This window comes from Erpetoichthys calabaricus, chromosome 8 (genome assembly GCF_900747795.2).
Source record: "Erpetoichthys calabaricus chromosome 8, fErpCal1.3, whole genome shotgun sequence".
Taxonomy (NCBI): Eukaryota; Metazoa; Chordata; class Cladistia; order Polypteriformes; family Polypteridae; genus Erpetoichthys; species Erpetoichthys calabaricus.
In genome coordinates, this window is record NC_041401.2 from 131,090,126 (window position 1) to 131,114,866 (window position 24,741).

Here is a 24,741-nt window from a genome sequence, read left to right on the forward strand (position 1 = left end):
ACATAGGAAGCAAAAATGTTAGGTTTGAATACACAATGGGCAGTCAGAAAATCGAGAGTACACCTTACGAGAAGGATTTAGGAGTCATAGTTGACTCTAAGCTAATGACTTCCCGACAGTGTTCAAAAGCCATTAAGAAGAATTACAGAATGTTAGGTTATATAGCACGGTGTGAGGAGTACAAGACCAAGGAGGTTATGCTCAAGTTTTATAATGCACTGGTGAGGACTCATCTGGAGTACTGTGTGCAGTTTTGGTCTCCAGGCTGCAAAAAGAAGGACATAGCAGTGCTAGAAAAGGTCCAGAGAAGAGTGATTAGGCTGATTCCAGGGCTACAGGAGTTGAATTATAAGCAAAGATTAAAAGAGATGAGTCTATACAGTTTAAGCAAAAGAAGATTAAGAGGTGACATGATTGTTTAAAATTATGAAGGGTATTAGTATAGTGGATCGAGACTGTTATTTTAAAATGAGTTCATCAAGAACATAGGGACACAGTTGGAAACTTGTTAAGGGTAAATTTCGCACAAACATTAGGAAGTTTTTCTTTACGCAAAGAATGAAAGACACTTGGAATAAGCTACCAAGTAGTGTGGTAGACAGTAAGATCTTAGGGACTTTCAAAACTCGACTGGATGTTTTTTTGGAATAAATAAGTGGATAGGACTGGTGAGGTTTGTTGGGCTGAATGGTCTGTTCTCGTCTAGAGTGTTCTAATGTACAAATATAAAAAAAATTTTTTGTGATTAATCATGATTAAAATTTTAATTGAAATGAACTGCCTATTAACAGAAATTTTACATATTTCTTTCATTAACTAAAGTATTTTTCTACAAAGCAGAAATAATTCAGTGATTACTTTCTAATACAAAACAGTTCTATTAAACACTTGCCATAGGCATATTACATTATTCCAGTTAGTTTATTGAAAAGTTTTGCGTAACAGAAACAAAGGAATAAAAATGAAACACTAAGCAGTCAACAGCTCATATTAAATTTAATTGACACATCTCAATTAAAAATTATTATTATTATGGTTCTGTCCATAATATAATCTTTAAAATTATATGAGGAACAATAAGACCTTGTTGATTTCATGACTATTAGATTCAGTCAATTTCTTAAGCAGACCACTTTATTTAAACAGTTTTTTTACATCTCAGTCCCAGGCTGGGTAAGTGGTGCTGTCTCAAGTGAAGGAGTTTATATATTTTGGGGTCTTGTTCTTGAGTAAGGAAAGAAAGGAGTTTAAGATTAACAGGCAGATCAAAGCACCATCAGAAGTAATGTGGATGTTGTACCAGTCAGTTATGGTGAAGAGAGAGGAAGACAGGAGAGGATGGCAGAATGTACTGACACAGCACACTGCCACACCCAGCACACGACGCAGTGAAGAGAGAGCTGAGCTGAAAGGCAAAGCCCTCAATTTACCAGTTGAACACGTTCCTATCCTAACCCATGTCAAAAAGCTTTGGGTAGTGACGAAAGAACTATATAAACGATACAAGAAACACACATGCAACTAAATAGCCAATGACATAAGTATCTTAGGAAACTTTTACTGGAAGAATGCAAAATAAACACATACAGCAGTAAATTAAACAGATTATTTACTTCTCGAGTTGGTCTTGCCTGTTACAGGAGATGAACGTCTGAAGCGGAGCTCCTTTAGCAGCGGCTTTATTTTCTCACGTATTTCTTATTATTTAGAGGTATCCTGTATTTACCCGACCCGAGGAGCTTCCACTACAGTATATAAACATGAGTAACAAGAAGAGAGGTCAGAAAGAACCGGAAAACAAACTTAAAGCTACATCAAAGTCTAGACAGACATCAAGCCCAAGTACGAGGTATGGCCTCTCGGAGACTGACCTGGAACTGGCAGACAAATGCGCAGACTTCCTAGGACCCCACTCCACTGCATCGTCTCCAGTCGAGAGCCAAAATGGGAGCGAGGGTGCAAGTGATGCAGGTCATGATGGATCGCTGATTTTAGAAGATCACTCGAAACTTGAAAAGGCCCTGCAGTACATGCTCTCATTTACTCCTCGCGAGCCCGAAGCATCGGCTGTAATAGGAGCTGCAATTCCTATGCGATTAAGATGTAAGCTTGATGTGATGGCATTTCTCAGACACAAGGAAGAGATTATATTTGAAAATAATTTCATTCGTATTTTCCCTGACTTCTCACCTTTAACAGCTGCAAAATGGGCAGCCTTCTTCAACATTAAACAGCTGTAAAGCCGATATCAAATACAGCCTCTTGTATCCCGCCAAACTGAAAGTGGAAGTTCATGGCCAATATTACGTATTTTCAAGCAAGGAGGAAGCTGAAAAGGAATTAAAGAAGCTGTTCCCGACACTCTTTTGAAAGACAATAATGAGCCGTGTCATGGCATGGCAAGGAGTTATCACCTGCTGTCTGATTCACTTGTAAAGATACGGGTATTATAATTATACATCCTTTTCTTTACTTGGATGCTATATGTTTATGTTTTAATTACAGTTATAATCGTGAGTGTGGGAACTAATTAAAGTAGGGTTTGTTTTTTTTTTTCTTTTACTACCCTAAAGGAGACTGTTTAACATCATACCCTTGGTTTATTGTTATTTCTATTATTGCATTAGGATTTACTATGCTTATCCTAGACCACTTTTTAACACCATTCCCAGAGTTCATTATTTTATTATCTTAATATTTAAAAATTGCTAAAGATTATATTTTAAGCTTAAAGACTATTAATGATTATATTTTTGGCAGATAGTATTTAGACTTTAGCTGCAATAGATATCTCTACTTTTTAATTCTCAAATGCCGCTGCGGTTTGGGCTTGTTTTGTTTAGAACGTGCTCTGTCTCTCGGTATGTCAGAGGACTGGGACATTGTGAAGTGGGGTCTAGCCTCATGTGGGGAGGCAAAATGAGTGGGTGGGGGGGATAAGGGGGGGCAGAAGGAGAGCAGGCTATATCTAATCTATCCTTTTAATCCTTATAATTATAACTATCAACGCAACAATAGGCTGTATGGCAATAACTTGTGGGGAAATTGGAAATTAAGATTAAAACTGCCTCACTACCAGTTAAGACTATAAAATGATATTAAATGTCTCCATGATGGAATAGTTAATTTTGTGAGCTGGAATGTTAAAAGCCTGAATCATGAATTAAAGAGAAAGAAATTATGCTCTCACCTAACAGGCTTAAATGCTAAAATAGTATTTTTACAGGAGACCCACTTACTAAGGCAAGGATCAGTTCCAGCTCCAAAAAGACTGGACTGGCCAAATGTTCCATTCTAGCTTTACAAAAAAAAATTGAGGTGTGGGAATTGTCAGACATAGAACAGTCCCATTTGTAGCATCGGATCCTGAAGGGAGATATGTGATGGTCACGGCAACTTATTTAACTGTAAAATGATTTTGATAAATGTTTATGCACCCAATGTCGATGATAAGGAATTCATGCAAAATCTATTTGCATCCATTCCCAATGTGAACACTCATAAAATTAAAATGGCTGGGGACTTTAATTGTGTTGTAAATCCACTCTTAGATAGGACTCCTGCCACAGGGGGGACGACATCTAACAGTGCAAAGACAATTTCACAGTTTGTAACCGACCACAACTTATCAGACCCCTGGAGGTTTCTAAACCCAAACTCAAGAACATATTCGTTCTACTCACCAGTGCATCATAGCTACTCAAGAACTGATTATTTCTTTATAGATAATACTTTCTTGCCTACGATTAAATCTTGCAATTTTTATCTCCGACCATGCACCTCTACGTTTTGGAGCTAAAATCATTATGCCCCTCACACTCACCATGCAGATGGCATCTTAACCCACTTCTATTAGCAGACAAGAACTGTACAGAATTTATATCCAAACAAATCAGCTTCTTCCTAGAGACAAACACATCCTCAGAGGTTTCTGCAGGAACACTCTGGGAAACTCTAAAGGCCTTCTTAAGAGGACAGATTATTTCATATCTTTCCCACAGAAATAAATTATAAACCAAGACAGTGTCAGAGCTAAGAAGTGAAATTACTAGAACAGATGAAGAACAAGCCAGGCGTCCAAGTGAGGCTCTTCATAGGAAAAGGCAGGCTTTGCATGCAGAACTCAACATCTTGACAACTAAAGAAACTGAACAACTTATTTATAAATCAAGACATCATTACTATGAACAAGGAGAGAAAGCTAATAAGCTTTTAGCTCAACAAATCCACAAGCAAGAAGTTCACAATGCAATCCCAGTAATCACCAACACAAATGGAGATGAAATCATTGACCATAAAAATATAATGCACACATTTAGAGACTATTATAAAACCTTATATTCTACTGAGTTTAAAGAAGACAACACACAATCTAATGCATTTCTGGATACATTACAGATACCACAAATAGATACTTTTAGTGTTGAGGAACTGGATAAAACTCTGACCCTATCAGAATTACAAGATGCTATAAAGTCACTTCAAGGCGGGAAATCAGCAGGCCCTGATGGCTACCCTGTAGAATTTTATAAGAAATTCTCCACTCAGCTAGCTCCCTTCTTATTGGCAACATTTACAGAAGCTAGAGACAATCAAATTCTACCTCGAACTTTTCGTCAAGCATTAATCACCGTCTTTCCTAAACAAAATAAGGACTTGTTACAATGTGCATTATACAGATCAATTTCACTTCTGAATAATGATGTTAAGATTCTTTCAAAAATTATAGCTAGAAGGATGGAGAAAGTGCTGCCTTCGGTAATATCACAGGATCAAACTGGATTTATTAAAGGCCAACATTTATCTTCCAATCTTTGACTCCTGTTTATTGTAATATATTCACCAGCAAAGTCAAACACCCCAGAGATATTATTATCATTGGATGCAGAAAAAGCATTTGATATGATTGAATGGAACCACCTTTTCACTGCATTGGAGAAATTTAGGTTTGGCCCAAATATTTGTGCATGGATCAAACTACTGTACACCAGTCCAGAAGCTTCTGTTTGTATTAACAACATTTGTTCAGACTACTTTAAACTAGAATGTGGCACCAGACAAGGATGCCCCTTGTCTCCACTGCTGTTTGCAATCGCCATTGAACCACTGGCGGTCCACTGTCGAAATTCTTATCAGATAAAGGGGATTATTAGAGAAGGACTGGAACAGAAAATTTCTCTATATGCAGATGATATGGTTTTACATATATCAGACCCAGAAAACACTGTGACTGCAGTTTTAACAGCACTTACAGAATTTCAAAAGATCTCTAATTTTCAGTTTTATTACTGGGCAGCAAACATACAAGCCATAAAAACCTGGACACAAATAAATGAACATACATAGGCTTTGTCCGCAATAGAAGCAAAATCCTGCAGTACTTCTTTATATTCCCTGCTCTGCACTTCAATAAATGCAAGTTATCGCAAATATACAGTACTAATAACCCAATTGTGCTTCACTCCCTCAGAACATGGAACCAATTTAGAAAGCAATTTAAGATGGAAAATCTTTTATTTGTGGCACCCTCTGCAGGAGAACCACCTCTTTCAAACCTCGCAAACATATCTAGTTTTTAATATCTGGAAAACATTTCGGATTAAATTGCTCAGAGATCTTTATATAGACAATATCTTTGCATCCTTTGAACAATTACATTCCAAATTTAACCTTCCAGCTACACATTTCTTTCACTATTTTCAAATTAGAAACTTTGTTAAACAGAACCTGCCTGATTTTCCTCATCTCGTACCCTCCACCATGCTGGAAAAAATACTGCTCAATTTTGAGGACTTAGACACCATTTCTGCAATATATAAAATTTTATTAGAGTCCCTTCCTTTCAAAGATCCAAGAGGACAATGGGAAAAAGACCTCTTAATTAATATATCAGAAAAGGAGTGGAAGGTAGCAATGCAGAGAATTCACTCGAGCTCCATATGCGCAAAGTATAGAATTATTCAACTCAAAATGATATATTGAGCTCATCTGTCTAGCTTAAAACTGTCCAAAATGTTTCCAAGGCAAGATCCAACCTGCGAACGCTGCAACCAAGCTCCTGCCTCACTGGGTCACATGTTTTGGGCATGCACCAAATTAACATCATTTTGGACCAAAATTTTTAAGTGCCTTTCAGACAGCCTTGGTGTCACAATCCCTTTTAACCCATTAATAGCTGTGTTTGGTGTTCTTCCAGATTGATTTGAAGTGGAGAAGGACAAGCAAACTGTGATTGCATTCACTACACTTTTGGCACGCAGACTGATTTTGTTAAATTGGAAGAATCCTAACACTCCTCTAATAAGTCAGTGGGAAACCGATGTTTTACATTATTTGAAATTGGAAAAAATCTAATTCTCATTTAGAGGATCTGTACAGAATTTTTTCAAAACCTGGCAGGATCTAATCAATAATATTTCAGAATAAGAAGAAAAAATTATTTCCGCATTTCTTTTCCTTCTCCATTTATCTTTTTTGCCCTATTAAACTCAACAATTTAGGCATGTTTACAAGCCTTAAGTATTATTCCTTTGGCCATGCTCTCCTTCTCAGGGGTGGGATTTGATTTTTGTAAAAATCTGTTTGTACGGAATGATTACAATAAAATTAAAAAAAAAGATTATTTACTTCTAATTCCCTATGTAAAATAGACAGACTGTCTTGTCCATGTCTCCCCAACCATCTGTATGTCCAGTAACACCCTTTTCTTTTCTTTGTAGATTGCTGTGTATGCAAAGCAGGACTTTTCTTTGTTGATATTTTGATAAGCTTATGGTTATATTAGGTTTTTTTGAATGAGTAAAGATTTATTGCAAAATGTATTACATGCATTCAAAAAATAAAAACATATATAGTCTCGGCACCCATGCCGTAGCATATTATTTGGACCAAATGTGCTTTTGCAGTTTGAGCACATATACGACTGACGACTCTACTGTGCATTTTAAGTTGTCACTTGACCACTGTTTTTAACAAAATCACACAATGTATGCCCAGCGTAAGAGATAGGGTGAGGAGCACAGCCAGTCAGGAGAAGCTCAAAATAGAGCCACTGACTCTCTGCAACAAAAAGGTCCAGTTGAGATAGCTTAGGAAGGTGTTTTGGCCATGTCCAACCAGGGGGTGACCTCGGGGCACACCCAGGACCGAGTTGGAGGAGGTGGTGGTGAAAGGGGACATTCGGCATCTTTGCTTAGACTGCTACCTGTATAAATTGGTCCTGGATAAGTAGAACAAAATGGATGCATGAATTGTTGGTTCAAAGAATGCTCTTTTTTATTACCATATATACAGTACTAACAGATAAGTCAATCTGTGAAATAAGCTGACTGTCAAATATTAACCAGAGTTCTATGAAACCTGAAGATATGAGCCACAGATAAACCGAAGGTGAAAATTCTAAATGATATTGGTTCTGGAAAACATAAACTTACTGATATAGAACATACAGCATGATAAATAAGCAAAGTCCTTAAGAATTTATTGAAAGTAATCAAAATCCTTCAGAATCCTTCTTTTCATCATCTGATTTTCCAAAATGCCATGCATTGTTTTGATTTGTTATATCATCAATGTTGATATTATCGTTGCTATCTTCCTCATCTTTGTCAGTAATGCCTGCTTCATCATCTTCATATATGGCATCAACTTCTGTTCCATCCATGGCATTGCTTATGCCACACTTCAGAAACAAATGGCCAGACATTTCCATAGGGACACCTTCCCATGAATCATTTACCCATTTTGCTATCACCTGTACAGTATATGTTTTTTTTAAGATTACACCCACTTTGTTAACTCAGCTAAACTAGATGTCATTCATTCCTGTCACATTTTTTTTGACTCTGTCTTTAAATGGCTTGTTCAAACACACATCAAGTGGCTGCAGCATTAACGACCTTGCTTTATGCTTGATATTTTCCACAAAATGTGCTCTGAACATGTCCAAGATGAGAAGGTAAGATTTATTCTTAAGGGTGGAACCAGGCCATTTGTTCCAAACATCATCGAGCCACAATCTTGTACCATCCTTGTCTAATCTGCCCTGTTCATGGCAACAGGCAATCACCGCACCCCCCTCCCCCCCTGCCGGCAATTGAGGTTTTGCTTAGTATGGAAGTTTTTCTGCTTAAAATAATTACTGGTCATAACTTAGTTCACTTTACTAAACATGAAAGTGCCACAATGGAAGTGTTTTTATTTCTTGTTGACCTTACAAAAAACATTTTTTGCCAACACGTGCCACAGTTCAATTGCATGGCACATTAAATGTCATTGGATTCTGTCCACATTTCCTGTATTGCCAAATCTGTAGCTATACAGCTTACGCTGTTTAAAAATACATTTTTGAACAAAAAAAAAATCTTTTCTTCAAGATATTTGGCAGAACCTGAGAAATTTTAGTCTGCTGTCTCAGGTAAAGTCTGTATTAATTCGTGAATCTGGAATAGCAATAGATACACATAAGTTTGCTATGCCCTCAGCATTCTATCTTTCAGACTTTGCTATCTGAAGTGCATGCAGACAAATGCTGGTCCAGCTAACAGCGTTGTCATCTTCCCAACATCAGATTATCCAAAAATGCAGTTCATTTTCTAGAGCTGGGAACACAGATTCTTGACATATACAGATTTTGACATATCTTCAAAATTAGCTTTCTTTTTCTTCCATTCATGAATTTCCCTTTCATCAATATTACATTATCTAACAGGAACAGAATTGTTCGTCTCTTACCCTCTTCTACATAAACACAAGTGGTGTGGAGCCAGGAAACTACAGAAGCCCTGAATTAGAGGTCTGCATTCCTGTAGAAATCCTGCAGCATCCAACTTTTTGTGGAAAAGGGCTAAAATGTAACTGTAGTGGGCAGACATAGGTAAATCAGCCATATTACTGCAGTTCTGAGCGGGTGGTCAGAGTGTTGATCAACATCTGAGAAAATTCTGGATAAATAAGTTATATATAAATTTATTTTACTATTATAATTTATCATTGATGTTGTTATCTATATGGCTACACTGTAAAATCGCATACAGCCAGAAAAGCAGGAAAGATAATGAACATGTCTGTCATGCGGTGGTGTTTTCTAATGAATCATTTCCCTTTGTGATGCATAGTATGGTAGGTTGTAGGGCATGTGCATGATGTTATAACTTGTTGGAGTACTGCGTAGTTTTTTCCCCTTTTCTTCTGTATCTGAATCAAATCACCTTTATGTTTAGGTATAGCAACGTGTTCTACTGTGCTCTAGTCAGCTTGCATTTTGCAGGTGTGTGTGTGTGAATTGTTTGTATTAGCAGCTTAACTAGGGATGCCAGCCCATTGGTGGGAATGAGTCAATGGGCTACAGAACCTTATTGTTAAACATTAATACTGGTGAAAATTATAACTCCGATTATTTGGGTATTCATGCCCTCCGTTTGGCTGGTATCCTGTACAGAGCTGAATTTTTGCTGGATACAGCCTCAGTGCACACATGCTTTCTGTAGCCAGATAACTGATTTATAGTGGTTCAGGAAATGGACTGGTAGGTGAACACTGAAGCACTGAGAACGAACTTATCAAAAAGCAGGACTGTTACATATAACTTTATTCAGAATGCAGAGGATGCTTACAATATATCCTAAAAGGGACTCTCTCCACACGCAAATATACTACGCATTTCATGAATGTAATGATCAAGGACAATTGCAAATATTATTAAGCCAGTTATGCTAGTATAGTGTGTGTGCATGTTGGGGTGCAAGTCTTTCCCAGCAGCACTGAGTAAAAGACAGAATGCAGTCTTGATTGATTGTGTTCAAGCTTATCGCTTTCCACACACCCATTTAGAGCCCACAGCGCATCCTACATGCCTTTTGGATACAGTTAAATCCGCTGACTCATTTTCCCAGATTCCTGAATTCTAATCTTGACTCACACAGGCACTCTGCCTGCACATTCTCTCTGTGCATTTTCTTTGCTTTCTCCCCACTTTCAAAATAAGCCCCTAACCTGAATAGCAACTTGTGAATATGCGCGTGCCAAGCGATCAGCTTGCTTCTCATCCATGGCTGACCAAACTTCCTGCCTCTCACACTGAATTTTATGATGTGTTCTAATAATATAAATGAGTTAACAACACTACAAGATGCTTCATTTAAACATAATTAAATAAATTAGCTTGTATGTTTGAGATAGTTTCATGTACATACAAGATAGAAAGCCCCCATAATTTTTACTTTCTCGTATATTAAGTATAGGGAAAATATTGTCATTGTCTAAAAATTCGATGTCTAGATTTTGATGAATCTTGACGTTTTAGACCTCCCTGACTTTCTTGAATATGAAGTATAGGGAAAGTATTGAAATCTTCCAAAAATTTCATTTCGAGATTTTGATGAATCTCAAGGTTTTAGACCTCCCTGAGTCTGAAAATACCATTTTTGGAATTATATCTGTGTGTGCATGTGTGTGTGTGTATATAAACACAATAACTTGAAAACGCTTTCACTTAGGTCAACTAAATTTTGCATACAAGTATTAGGTACAAAATGTAGATATCTATCAACTTTTGGACTATTTCCACTAACCGGAAGTGGTACTTTGCCTTTTATTCATGCAGCTGCAGAGTCCAATTTATTCAACTTTATTTTTATAATAATTGATCAATATATTATTTATTTGGTTTGATTTGTTGCCCTTAATGTACATAATATGAAAATATAATAATTTTCTTGCGGTTTACTCCTCAAATATCCACCTCCATATCTGAGTATACAAGAAAGTCTAGGGAAGACCACTCCCAATTTTTTTTATCATCTTACGGCATTTTCCCTTTGGACTGCATGGGTTTTCCTCCAGATACTGTGACACCTGGTACAAAGACATGCTAGTGAGGGTAAATGGCAGTCCCAAATTGGTTTTGTTTCCTGCCTACCTACGATGTTTCCTACTCTGCGCCCAGTGCTATTACGTTAGCTCTCTCATCCTCTACCTCTTCAAGCATATCTATCACTTTCTGACTTTTAATATGCATTATTAAAATCACATTCCTTTTTTCCAGTTAATACATTGTTTGGTTTATGGCAACAAATATTACTCGCTTTGTTATGCCTAGGAGCACTGAAAACATTTTCACCATTCATCTAATTACTGGGCTGTCTAATTTCAAAACAAGGTCAAAGAGCACACTCACTTGCACATCCAGGTGCAATCAGTCATGTTGGGAAAATTTACATTAAAACAATAACATCAACTACCTCATTTCATGACGTTTTTCTGTTATATATTAAATACTGGTGTATGTGTAAAGGCAGTGCAAGAGGTCAAGTGCTGCTGTCTCAAGGATGACTCTATCTCCTGGTCATTGTCTGTAAGGAGTCTGCATTTCCCCCAATGTCTGCATGGTTTTTCTTTCAGGTATTGCGGCTTTACTCCCGTATCCCCAAATATATGCAGGTTAATTTAACTAGTAATTTAAATTGTCTGCGTAAATATGGGAATGGGCACTGAGATGGATTGGAACCCTGTCCAGGGCTGATTCCTGCCTTATGCCCAATGCTTCTAAAATAGACTCCAGGCCCTGGCAATCCTGATCTGGATCAAGGGGGCCTGAGAAAGGTATGTTATGTTATGTATTAATAGCATAGTTTTAACATTAGAATTACCAGAGCCTATGAAAAAACTCGTAAATCTGGCCCACCTTAAATCCCTTCGCACCTCTCCGTCAGTGTCTTTTGTCCTATATATGTACCGATAAAGACAAGCAGCAAGCAGCCTAGTACTCCATCCCCAACCTCTGCAGACCGTGCACAAACTTCTCCCAGCTCATGCCTTGATTGATTATCTGGGAGTGAAGTGCTGGAGTTTTAGAGTGGAAATAATAGATCGTTATTTGGAACACATGCATTTCATGTGTGTTCCGTTACTACAATAATCTGTGTAAACACATTGTTAAAACAGAAACATTTTTCATATTTTAGTAGTAAATGACAAAACGTTGGCAAAAACTATATAATGTGTGAAGTCTGAAGTCCAAAGATCAAATAAACACTTTCACAAAAGGTTCAAGCATAAAACAACAGCTTCCGTGGAATAGCGGTAAGACTTGCTGACTTGTAATCAAGAGTCCCCAGTTCGATCCCGACTGCCTCCTATATTTACCATTTTCAGTAGTGAGCTGCTCTTATGGTTAATATTATACAGTACACACATACATTTGGTTTGCATCCATAACAGACGGTGTACATTTATAGTATTTGTGAAAGTTACCGTTTTAATTACACTTTTATTCTCTCAGTCACAATCACGATACATACTACTTTCCGATCTTGCCAGTCTCCATGTTGCTGTATGCTGTTTTTTTTGTACTCCAGGACATGCAGAGGAAAGAATAGTACAGAGCAGTAAGTTTTATACTCTCAGTCACAATCACGATACATACTACTGCCCCCCCCACCCAGGGATCTGACGCTGATAGTTATTATTTGAAACTGGGAATAACTGTAGATGTGAGTGGTGTTTTGAGGCAATGGAACTGGACATTCTCTGATCTGGAGAGATAAAAGCTGACACACAAACGCTGGTGAATCCTTCTTCATATCTCACCATCACTTGATTTTTTTTTTATTCAGTTTTATTGAGTGTTCCTGCTCACGCTGAATTTGTATGCACCTTATGGTCTATGATGTCAAAGCCACACTGACAAAAAAAAACAGAAACATAGGTATACAGTAATCCCTCACTTATCGCGGGAGATAGGTTCCAAGGCCGACCGCGATAACTGAATTTCCGTGAAGTAGGGACACCATATTTATTTAATTATTTAACATGTATTTGGGCGTTTTTAAACCCTCCCTGTATTGTTTACAACCCACCCTTTACTCTATTAATAACAGGGACAACTGCTAAGCAATATGAAATCGGTAGATAAGTTTACACTTACTGTATAGCAAAGTACACGTAGCTATATATGACGTGATGATGGTGATGAATATGCTGCGCAGTAAAAATGATGACGATGAAGGTGATAATCCCCTGAATGCAGTAGCAAGAGCACGTTAATGCTGAATGAGTGAGATGAGACTTCCTGGTTAATGCAGCACTCCGTCGCTGAGCCAATCAGCAGCACAGAGGAACTTAACTGCGTGCTCTGATTGGGTAGCTTCTCAGCCATCCCCCAACAACATCTCTTGTATGAAATCAACTGGGCAAACCAACAGAGGAAGCAAATACCAGAAGTAAAAAGACCCATTGTCTGCAGAAACCCGCGAAGCAGCGAAAAATCTGCGTTATATATTTAGATATGCTTACATATAAAATCCGCGAAGTCGTGAATCTGCGAAAAGTGAACCGCGAAGTAGAGAGGGATTACTGTATATGATATTTAGAATTATTCATTTTATGACCTGTATAGTACATTTCGGAAAATATTGTGGCACGGATGCAACATTATTCATATTATTCATATTCATTCGCATAGCATCTTGCGTTTGTAATCAGTGACCACGTTTTTTTTTTTTCCCGATCTTGCCAGTCTCCACGTTGCTGTATGCTGTTTCTTTTGTACTCCAGGACATGCAGAGGAAAGAATAGTACAGAGCGGTAAGTTCAGCACTATATGCAATCATCAAATTCAAATGTTAACAGTTCCCACACACCCAAGGAACATCCTTCCTACATTTACAACATGTGTACCTGTTGCAATGTGCACACTTCTCTCTATGCTGTGGTTTCTATTACACACCTGAAAGAAAGAGACAATACATGTGACATTTTGAAGAAATAATTTTATGACCTGAATAGTACCAATCAGGAAACATCATCGCACTAATGCAATATTATTTGAAAACGAACAGCATCTGACTGGGTGTGAATTTATGCTGGCACTGTTAGTTAGAGTCAGATCAGGAGGGGCAGGGTGGGGTGGTACAGCGTGATCGTGATTGTGAGAATAAAACGTGTTATAGCACTCAGCAAATGGCCACCTGCATGATCCTGCTTGCACTGAACAAGCTCACACCTTTTGGTGCACGGTGTCAACAAAGCACGGAGAAAAAAAGAAAGAGACAAATATATGGGACATTGGATATAAATTTATTGTACTTGTAAAAGTACAAGCTTTTTTCAGTTTTATTCTCTCAATCACGATCATGGGCTTTCTCTTATGCCGACAGGAGCACGTAGGCACTGATCTCCACATAAAATGCATTACATTCATGATATTACAGCTCTCTGAACATTTTAGAATGCTATAATTTTCATGATGAAATGCATTAAAACATGTATTAAACATGTGGGCACAGTAGCGCAGTGGTAGAGATGAGCTGGTGCCTCTTCCAGAGATTGTTCCTGCCTCCCGCAAGATGCTTGCTGGGACGTGCACGACACTTGATGAAATAATTTATTGCAGCAGTACTGTCTCTGTCAAATGTACCAACCCCCAATTTCTGTCCTTCCATTTTCTTTCTCCACATAACCAACTGCCACAATATAAGCTCTATGATAAATGTCAAACCAGCTGTAAGCTTAGAACGCCGATTCTCCAACATTTAAAGGAACACTGAAAATTATGCCATCCATCTATCCATCCAGGGTCGAGCCCGTCCCAGCAAGCATCAAGCATGAGGCAGGAACAATCCCTGGATGGGGCACCAGCTCATAGCTACCACTGTACCACCGTGCCCCACATGTTTAATTATTATCAGTATACATTCTTTACATGAAGTTAACGATTTATCTGTAAAATGCAATAAACATAAAAATGACATCAAGTATGCATCCTAGTATTCTAACAGCACAGAGCTCCAAGAGGATAGCTGTTGGAAGTCTAAATCGACTTAGAAGCCAATAATCATCATCTGTAAATATGCGCTCTCTTCTGTTGAATTGAATTCCTTTATTGTCATTGTACGGTATAATGAGATTCAATATGCACATCCTCCATAAACTTATTTTCTTATAAAATAATGAAATAATAATAATATGATAAAAAACAATGAAAAATATATGATATAAAAACATAAGTACAATATACATGTATATATTGTGCATATACTGCAAATGGTTCATAAAGTGGCTCAGGTTGTGCTATATTACAGTTGGAGTGCAGGTTTACAGTGAAATAATTGTAATTATAAGTTCAAATAGTTCTACTGGGAGCACTTGAAAGAGTGGCCGAGTACATCTATAGCTCTTGGGATGAAGCTCTTTCTGAGCTTCGAGGTCCTTGCAGGAAAGGCTCTGAAATGTTTGATAGATTGGAGTGGAATGAGTGGCTGAGTTGAATACATGCAGATGCTGGTGGCTTTCCTTGACCAGCATGTGCTATAAATATCCTCCAGGGGTGGAAGCTGTGTACCGATAATCCTCTGTGCTCTCGACACAACCCACTGTAGAGCTTTCCAATCAGCTACTGTAGAGCTGTGATTCCACATTCAGATACAGTGGGTTAAAATACCCTGAATGGTGCCCTGAGAGTAACAACACTAAAGCAGCTATGGTATTTGGAACAGCTTGGCCATTCTGTGCACCATTATATTGTTACAGGTTGATTACAATCAGGTGCCTTAAATTAATAAACAATATGCAGTTGATTTCAGTGTATTTGATAAAGCCCGTGTCATGGATGGGAATCTAAAAAAGAAAGAGAAACCACACAGGAACAGTAGCACTGCTTTAACTTTGGGTGCCGCCACTTTGCAAAACTGAGTGGAATCATGGGTGCTGGCATCAGAATGTGCGTAGCTTTACGTCAAGTTTAGTTTTTATACATCACTATGTGTGCATGGAAAATAGGCGTACACAACAGTTTTGTGTGTATGCACCGTTTATACATGAGACCCCACGAGTGGTCAAATCAACCATTTGGTACATTCTTAAAAAGAAGGAACACACTGGTGAACTCATCAACACCATAAGGTGGTCTGGTAAACCACAGAAGAGAACTGTGTTGGATAACTGCAGAATTCTCTCTTTGGTGAAGAAGAATCCATTCACAACATTTAGCCAAACCAAGAACACTCTCCGGGAGGTAGACCTATCATTGCCAAAGTCTAAAATCAAGTGAAGACATAATTAAAGACATAGGGTTTACCACAAGGTTCAAACCACTGGTAAACCTCAAGCATAGGAAGGACATATTAGACTTTGTCAAAATAAAACTTTTTTATAAGCCTGTCCAGTTCTGGAACACATTTCTTTCGACAAAGGAAAAGCCCAGAATGTTGGAAAGAGAAGAGTATGGAGAAGAGAAGTAAAGGCCCATAATCAGATGAATACCACATTATCTTTGAAACATGGTGGCAGCACTTTTATGGCATGATCAAGCATAACTGTGAACAAAAGTTGTTCACTAGTGTTTATTGATGCTGGCAGAAGTAGCAGGATGAATTCTGATGTGTACAGGCTTAGATTCAGCCAAATACGGCAAAACTGATAGGATGATGCTTCACAGTACTGATGGACAATGAGCTAAATCATGCTGCGAAAGCAAACGAAATGCCTTTCAAGGCAAAGAAGTGGAATATTCTTCAATGGCAAGTCAATCAACTGACCTCATCCCTTTGGGCATGCACTTCATTTGCTGAAGACAAAACTAATGGCAGAAAGTCCAACAAACAAGCAACAACTGAAGACTGCTGCAGTAAAGGCCTGGCAAAGCATTACTAGGGAATAAACTTACCACTTGGAGATGGCCATGGATTCCAGACTTTAGGCAGTCATTGACTGTAAAGGATTTTCAAACAAATATTGAAAATGATAATTATATTTATGGTTATGTTAAGTTGTCTAAATACGTTTGAGCCCCTGAAAATAGGGGGACCATGTATAAAAATGTCTGTTTTTTCTACTCAGCTCATACAATATTTTTATTAAACCCCTTGAATGAAAACTGAAGGTCTACACTTCAATCACATCTTGATTGCTTTGTTTCAAATCCATTCTGGTGGTGTACAAAGCCAAAATTATGAAAATTCTGTCACTGTCCAAATACTTATGGACCTGACTGTTTACCACTCCGAAGCAACAAGTAAATAATTTGTAACTATGTATGTATGTATGTATGTATGTATGTATGTATGTATGTATGTATGTATGTATGTATGTATGTATGTATGTATGAATGAATGATTAAATACTTATCCATACCTTTACATTCAAAATTATTTTTCATGCCAGTCCTTAAAACAATTTATGTTTATCACTACAGACACTGAGAAGCATTACATTTTGCATACTATATTGGAGTTTTTTCTCTGAAATTCAAACATCCCATCATGCCTTCTCGTCTATTGTAGTTAACCCACAGATGTTTAATGTGCTTTTATTTATTTATTTTTAGTTGCTATTGCTTTTTCCTTGCATTTCACATCTATACATACTGTGACTGTACTGTGTTTTGGGAATGTGTTGTGGCTGGAGGGATTACAGGGAAGATGTGCCATCCAGCTGAAGAATAATAAACAATTTACTTCATTTTACCTGTGCCTCCGTGTCAATCTGTGTCGGGTCGGGCGCAATATAGCGCCTGGCTTACAATACATACATTTTTATACAAGCTTCTACCAATGCTGAATTACAGGGGTGGGTACAATGCCTTTGATGGCAGCCTTGGGCATAGGGCACCCCAGAGCTAGTCACACGCACCATACACTCACCTAAACCAGTGTTTCTTAGACTTTTGGGTCTCAGGCAGCTGTCACTGGCTCATGACCATATGAGACTTGTTCATATTATAACTTCCCCTACCCCCTCACAAAAGGGGGTGCAATAAGTTTTCTCCCATTTCTAACTGCACTTGCTTCAAACACCCCAACTGACTGTTCTTCTATTTTATTTCCCCATTGTAATTGCATTCATTTTTGCAATAGGAGGTGGTGAAGTGAGTGCGATTAGAAATGTGATAAAAAAACACTGCACATCATTGTTGATCCCTACGATGAGCAGGAAGAGCAAGAACGGGAATTATACCAAGTTGTAGTGGCTGGAAGCACTGCGCCACTGTAAGGACATAATTCGCATGCACTGCAGTGTGGGAAGAGGTGGGGTGATTAATGGAGAGGCAATAGTTGTATATGCAGTTTAGTAACATTCAATAAAGTTTAGTATTCTTTTCCCTGCGTTTAAAAAACGTTGCCTGCCGTGTTTTTTTCCCTAGCAGGGCGCTACAGTGGTGACCTTGACGCTCTTGGATGATATCAGAGTTACGCTAGACATGTCTGCCAATGCAGTGGCATTAAAGTTACTAGAGTTTTGGGAACAACAAGCTGCAGCATGGTTTGGCCAAGTGGAAGCACAATTCGCATTGTGGAGCATTATGGCCAATGAAACAAGGTACTACTACTTCTTTTCAGCTCTCAGTGGCTCCACAGCATCCTGGGTGGTGAGTCTGCTTGAAAATCCCCCAGACATGAACAAGTATGTAACTTTAAAGGCGTACCTTTTGGTGATGTATGGCCTCACAGAGTCACAGGGAATGCAGTGACTGTTATCATTGCCAGGCTTTGGAGATGCGAAGCCCTCTACATTGATGGACAATATATTAGTTTTACTAGGCAGCCATAAGCCCTACTTCAAATTTAGGTAACTGTTTCTGCAACAGATGCTGGCACTAGTGCGCACTGCCCTAGCCAATGTGTCTGTTGTAGACTACAGAGAGTTAGCCAAAATGGCCAACAGCATGCACTCTGCTTTGCAGAGCTATCCGTCTCCTGCAACACTCAACAGTCTCATTAGCAAGTCTGCAGCCCATCCTGCTCTTCCTCCTCCTGCCCTGATCCTGACAACTGGCCTATGTTTTTACCATGCTCAATTTAGCAAGAATGTGAAGAAATCCAGTACACATTATAAGTTTAGCCCACCCAGGCCAGTAAACACTATTTCATTGGACTTTGCAGGCCATCTGCTCTACATAGCAGATGCCCAGTCTGGCCACTATTTTCTGTGTGATATTGGTGCACAAGTGAGTGTGCTACCTGCATCATCCATTGATGTGGCTTCGGGGAGAGAAGGGCCCATTCTGGAGGCTGCTAATGGCACTAGAAAACCTACCTTATCGTTCAGCAGAAGATATGCCCAAGGTGGCCAAATGATTGCTGGGCACAGACTTCCTGAATGCAAAGGGGCTGCTGGTTGATGTTCAGAGCTGTAACCTTGTGAATGCAAAGGACTTTGCCACTCATCCCTGCACACTTAGCAGTGTCACTACCTCTACCCTGTACAACATGATGGCTATGACTTGTGACTTTGCCCAGCTTCTCAATGAATTCCCCCAGATATACAAGCCCACCTTTTCCACAATGGAAACTATGGAACATTACATTTCTACTACTGGTCCACCGATCCACGCCTTCACTCGGCGGCTGGCCTCTGAGAAGCTGGCCATTGTGAAGGTGGAGTTTGCCGACACACACAACAGCTGGGAATTGTGTGCTGATCAAACAGCCCATGGGCGTTGCCTCTCCATATGGTGCCCAAAGCAGGTGGTGGTGTCCGACTGTGTGGAGATTACCATCACTTGAATGGTCGCACAGACCTGGACTTCTACCCAATTCCACATATACAGGACTTCTTGGCATGGCTCTCCTGAAAAATAATTTTTTCAAAGGCGGAACTCATCAAAGGTTACCATCAAGCACTTGTGCACTTGGCGGACATCCCCAAAATGCCGGTCATCACCTTCTTCAGATTATATATATTGTAGAAGATCAGCCTGGCTACAAACAGACACACAGACCAACAATGTCCAGAACACACACTTTTATTTCTTTTTGGCAAAACACAATGCACAAACCCCAATAAACTTAGTCCTTTCTTCTGCCACCTCCACTCCTCACTCGCAAGCTCCATATTACTCCTCCCAACTCCGGCTCTCCTAATGGAGTGAGGTGGCCTACTTTATACTGCACCCAGAAGTGCTCCAGGTGCTTTCTAATTAACATCTGGCAGCACTTATGGGTGTGGCGGAAGTGCTGCATGTGAGTGCAGCTCCTCTTCTGGCAGTACTTCCGGGTGTGGTGGAAATGATGTATGCCAAAGCTCCGGAGCTGTCCAGGCGCCCCCTGGCCCTGATACAAACCAGGGGCACTGCCCTCTTGTGTCCCGGGGGAGGTACTGTGGTTGACATGTTCCTTAAAAGGGTGTCCCGACTGGGCAAGGTCCCCGGCCGTCTATCACAATATATATATATATATATATATATATATATATATATATATATATATATATATACACACACACACACACACACACACACACACACACACACACACACACACATATATGTGTGTTATATTTATGGGGCGGAGTGGTGGCTCTGAGGCTAAGGATCTGTGCTGGTATCCAGAAGGTTGCCGGTTCGAATCCCTGTCACTGCCAAAAGAGATCCTACTCTGCTGGGCCCTTGAGCAAGACCCTTAACCTGTAATTGCTCCAGGTGCGCTGTACAATGGCTGACCCTGCGCTCTGACCCCAAGGGGTATGCGAAAACTAACAAATTGCTAATACAAGAAATTGTATAAGGCGAAATAAAGAACAAAAAAAGAATATCTATATATACATATACACACACACATATATACATATATATAGGCACAGGTACAGCTTAAAAGTTCTTACAGATATGCTAATAAATGTTGCAGATACTCTAAGTTAACGATGAAAGAGCACTGCTCGGTAAATTAATATAGGGCAGAAGACTGCATCCATGTAAATGAACCCCTGATGACTGCATTGTAAAACTGTATGCTGCAACTCTTTAAAGTTATACTAAGCAGTTTTTACAAATCAAGTATAGCATTGAGTGCTTCAACAAACATGTTGTTCTCAACAGAATCAAAACTGTAATCATAAAAATGAGCTCTCACGCAAGCAATATACTTCCTGCCTTTGCTATAACACGTAGTACAAATTGCCAATCATAGACAATTATAAATCACTGGAAAGGAGTGAAACTCATCTATCCAATGATAATGAGCCTTTCACTGTATTGTATGTGGCTTGGTGTAAGTGACGTAGCTGAGATCTTTGATCTGTGACACGCTGCTTGCTTCGGCATATCCATGTGCTTGTTGCGGATTTTAATAATGAAAGAGAGCAGACAACATGAAAACTTATGATTTATTTGAAAGAAAACACCACTGGGTTTGTAAAATACCATTATTTCTTTTGATTGACTTGTGGGTTTATTGCAATGAACACAAGCAACTTTGAAATATGTCAGTGTCCTGCCAGAAGGACACCTTGTGCATAAGTGGTTCACTTAGACAACAACTGCAAAGTACATACAGGCAAAATGAACATTATCTATAGATGGAGGATGGTCAGCACTGTAGGTATCTACCTCTGAATAAAGATTTACGAGTTTACATTGATGCAACATTCTCATCATCCAGACAATAAACAGAAGTAAATAAAAAGACTAATAAAATATTGTTGTTTATAAATTAAGATGGATATTTGGGTTTAATATACAAGTTCCTTAATCTTAACGTATTTACTGGATATCAAAAGTTATTTATTTATTCTACAAATAAATAAATAACTGAAGAGGAAGTCAGCAAAAGTGTTCAAGGAAAAAATAGCATCCATCCACTAACACATGTAAACCTTTCTATTCAGTTAGATTCCAAAGTAAATAGGCAAGATGCACTTGGTAGCAAACACCTTGAATCAAACCATCCCCATCTCTCAGCAATTTTGACTCCCAAAGTGAAGGAGGACAAAAGCTTTGCTTTAATAAACAGGAATATAACAAAATGAAAAAATGTAGCCCTAAACCTCTTTAAAATATAATCAAGATAATATAGCAAGCAAAGGGTTCTAAGTGCTACAAATATTGCTTTTTGTTCTTTGTTACTGTAATTATTGTTAACTATTCCTACTAATTATTACCCACCCATCCATTATCCAATCCGCTATATTCTAACTACAGGGTGCAAGGCAGGAAACAAACCCCGGGCAGGGCGCACACACCAAGCACATATTACGGACAATTTAGGATCACCAATGCACCTAACCTGCAAGTCTTTGGACTGTGGGAGGAAACCGGAGTACCCGGAGGAAACCTACGCAAACATGGGGAGAACATGCAAACTCCACGCAGGGGGGACCCGGGAAGTGAACCCAGGTCTCCTTACTGCGAGGCAGCAGCGCTACCACTGTGCCACCCACTAATTATTACAATTAATGAAATTCTATTTTGGGATCTTTTTATTGACAAAACAAAAATCTAAATTAACACAGTGGTAGTTATTATTTTCAAAGAGGGTGAGATTATAACTATTCAGCACATTAAAACGAAAAGGACCCCAACCCCATCTCTCCAAGAGGTTTGTACAGAATAATAAAAATAAGTCATAGGATACGTGACATGGAAATCAAAGGTGACCTGGGAGTAGGGAAAGGATGGAATGCAAGAATAAAAAACTGGCAAATATAACAGGTCTGCAGTTAGTCTCTGGTGAGAGAAAACTGTTGTGTTTATAAATTATGGGAAGTAATCTGTCTTGGCTTTAACCACACTAGCAACTTCATCTCAAATGTTGATGGATTTAGTTGTGAGTTAATGAATCTGTACTACCAAACAGTCTCACATGGATAAAGTGGTAGACGGTGGCGAACCAATGATGAGAGTTGACTAGTTCTGGAAACAAAGATGTGCAACAATCACCCAAAAGCAAAAACCTTTAATTTACAGGATGTGAACAGTACATCCAGCTAAAGGAATGTTTGTTTGGAACAAAGGATACCTTTTGCTAAAACAAAACTAGGTCATACTGCCAAGTATTAAGAGCAGAAAACAAGCCACAAGACTTTAGAACTGATGAACATTGTGAAAGAAAGAAGAAGTAGAAATATGGCAATCTTCACACATGGCACTAAATATCTAAAGTTCTGGTTCCTCAACAATTATTTCTTAAGCTGCTGACACTTCAAGGAGATGGACTAAGGATAAGAATACTACTGGTATTCACTTATACTCAGAGACTGGCTCATGAAAATGGAAAATTACACATGTAGTTTAAGAAGGAAGATCACTTGACGTTTCACAAGCTACAAATTTGAATGGCATATGATAGAAATTGGCCAAGAATGTATTGTTCATTACAATTACTTGTAAGGAGTAGCCAAGAAAGATAATAAAAAGGGCAGAAAGATTCTTCATGTGTCTTCCCAACTTGTTGGTAAAATAATGCACTATAATGCAATTGTAAATGAGAAATAGAAGTTTGCAGTCTTGTACTATACATGAATAAGAGAAATGTCTTAAGAATTAATTTTAATCAATGGTCTTACCTTAAAAAAACATGAAGTATTCTCTTTGGCAAGAATGCATCCAAAATCTAAGACACCATCCTCCACTGAACATATCACCACAGGACATAGTCCTGTCCCAGATAGGTTCAAGTTTAGGGCTGCATTTTTAGTTTGAACCTCCAAGGTTTCATAATACTGTTAATAGAAAATAATTATTGGAAATGGTATAAAAGAGTGCCTTGCAAGTAATAAAAGTTAGTTCTCTGAAGCACCTGGAAATTATGAATGATGTCAGTTTGGCTATGCTTTATTTAACAGAATTATTATTTAACAGAATTATTTAACAACATTTTTTATCAATAATTTTGTTCTATTTTTTCTTCTAAAATATGCTACTGAAAGTTGGTAAATGTGAAAAGAAATATAAAGAATTAAATAAATGACTATAACAAAGTTAATACTTTGAATACACTGTTTTATCTAAAAGAATTCTGTCAAAAATACATAATAGTCATCAACGAAAATATGCAAGTATTTATAATACTCATACTAAAATCAATATTTTTGATTTTTATTAATCCTAATTTTTTTCTTTGTGAAACTACTTTCTCTGACAGAATACTTTCTTTCTACAATTTTATTAATATTTATTATTTAAGGCCTGATTATTTTTGTTTGGAACTGTGTTTTTAAATTAATACTAAAGTTGATGTGTATAGCTTAACGTTGCAGGAATATTTTATGTATTACTATAAAAATAATATGATATGCCCTCCCGATAGAAGTATATGGTGTGGAAAAAAAAATATATTATTAGTACCTTTTTGTTTTCCACAGGGGTAAATGAGATCAAGAGGGTGTGAGTTGCTCCTGGCAGAAGAGGCCTCAGGGCGTTCATCAACATAAAAGGTCCACAGGGGTTAAAAAGAGAGGAACTGAGCTGAGAAGCAAACTGATTAAGGATACACATTACAAATACATTTTTCTATACATTTTTTATATAGTAAGATTTATAGAATGCAAAATTATAAACATTTTACATAGGAAACTAGATTACAAATAGGCCTTTGGTTATGGCAGTCTTAATTCTGCAATTGAGACTGCAGTTCTACAGATATGAACAAGCACATAAAATCCAAAAATGTTTCTTTTCAAATAAATTTCAATTAATTTTCATCTGGTGATTTCCCTTTTTAATTATAAATTAGCAATTAATCACCAAAATCATGGGCCGTGTTGCATGTGTCACTGCATATGCTGTCAATTGAGACCAACATCAAGCTTTAAAAGCATATGGCACATGAGTTTTTGTGTAACAGAAAGACAAGCCTTACAATTTTACATATATAAATGAACAAAAGTAGTTTTGACATGGACAAGTACAAAGTAAGAATCAATAAATTATTTTCATTGTCATATAGCCACGCACTACGCTCTATCACAGGCAAGCACTTATATCTGCAGCTGGCCTTTTTACTGAGTGGTAGAACCCATTGTTTCTAA

General features: G+C 38.2%; 1 protein-coding gene across 1 annotated transcript in view; it reads right to left on the reverse strand.

The window, feature by feature from the left end:
- Positions 1-24,741, reverse strand: part of cfap74 (cilia and flagella associated protein 74) — a 525,252-nt gene that overhangs the window by 97,142 nt on the left and 403,369 nt on the right. The window contains exons 32-33 of the mRNA XM_051931357.1: positions 24,059-24,178; positions 23,278-23,433 (exon numbers count right to left, since the gene is read on the reverse strand). Coding sequence (XP_051787317.1) covers positions 23,278-23,433; positions 24,059-24,178 — 276 coding nt within the window. The remainder of the gene's footprint in view (positions 1-23,277; positions 23,434-24,058; positions 24,179-24,741) is intronic.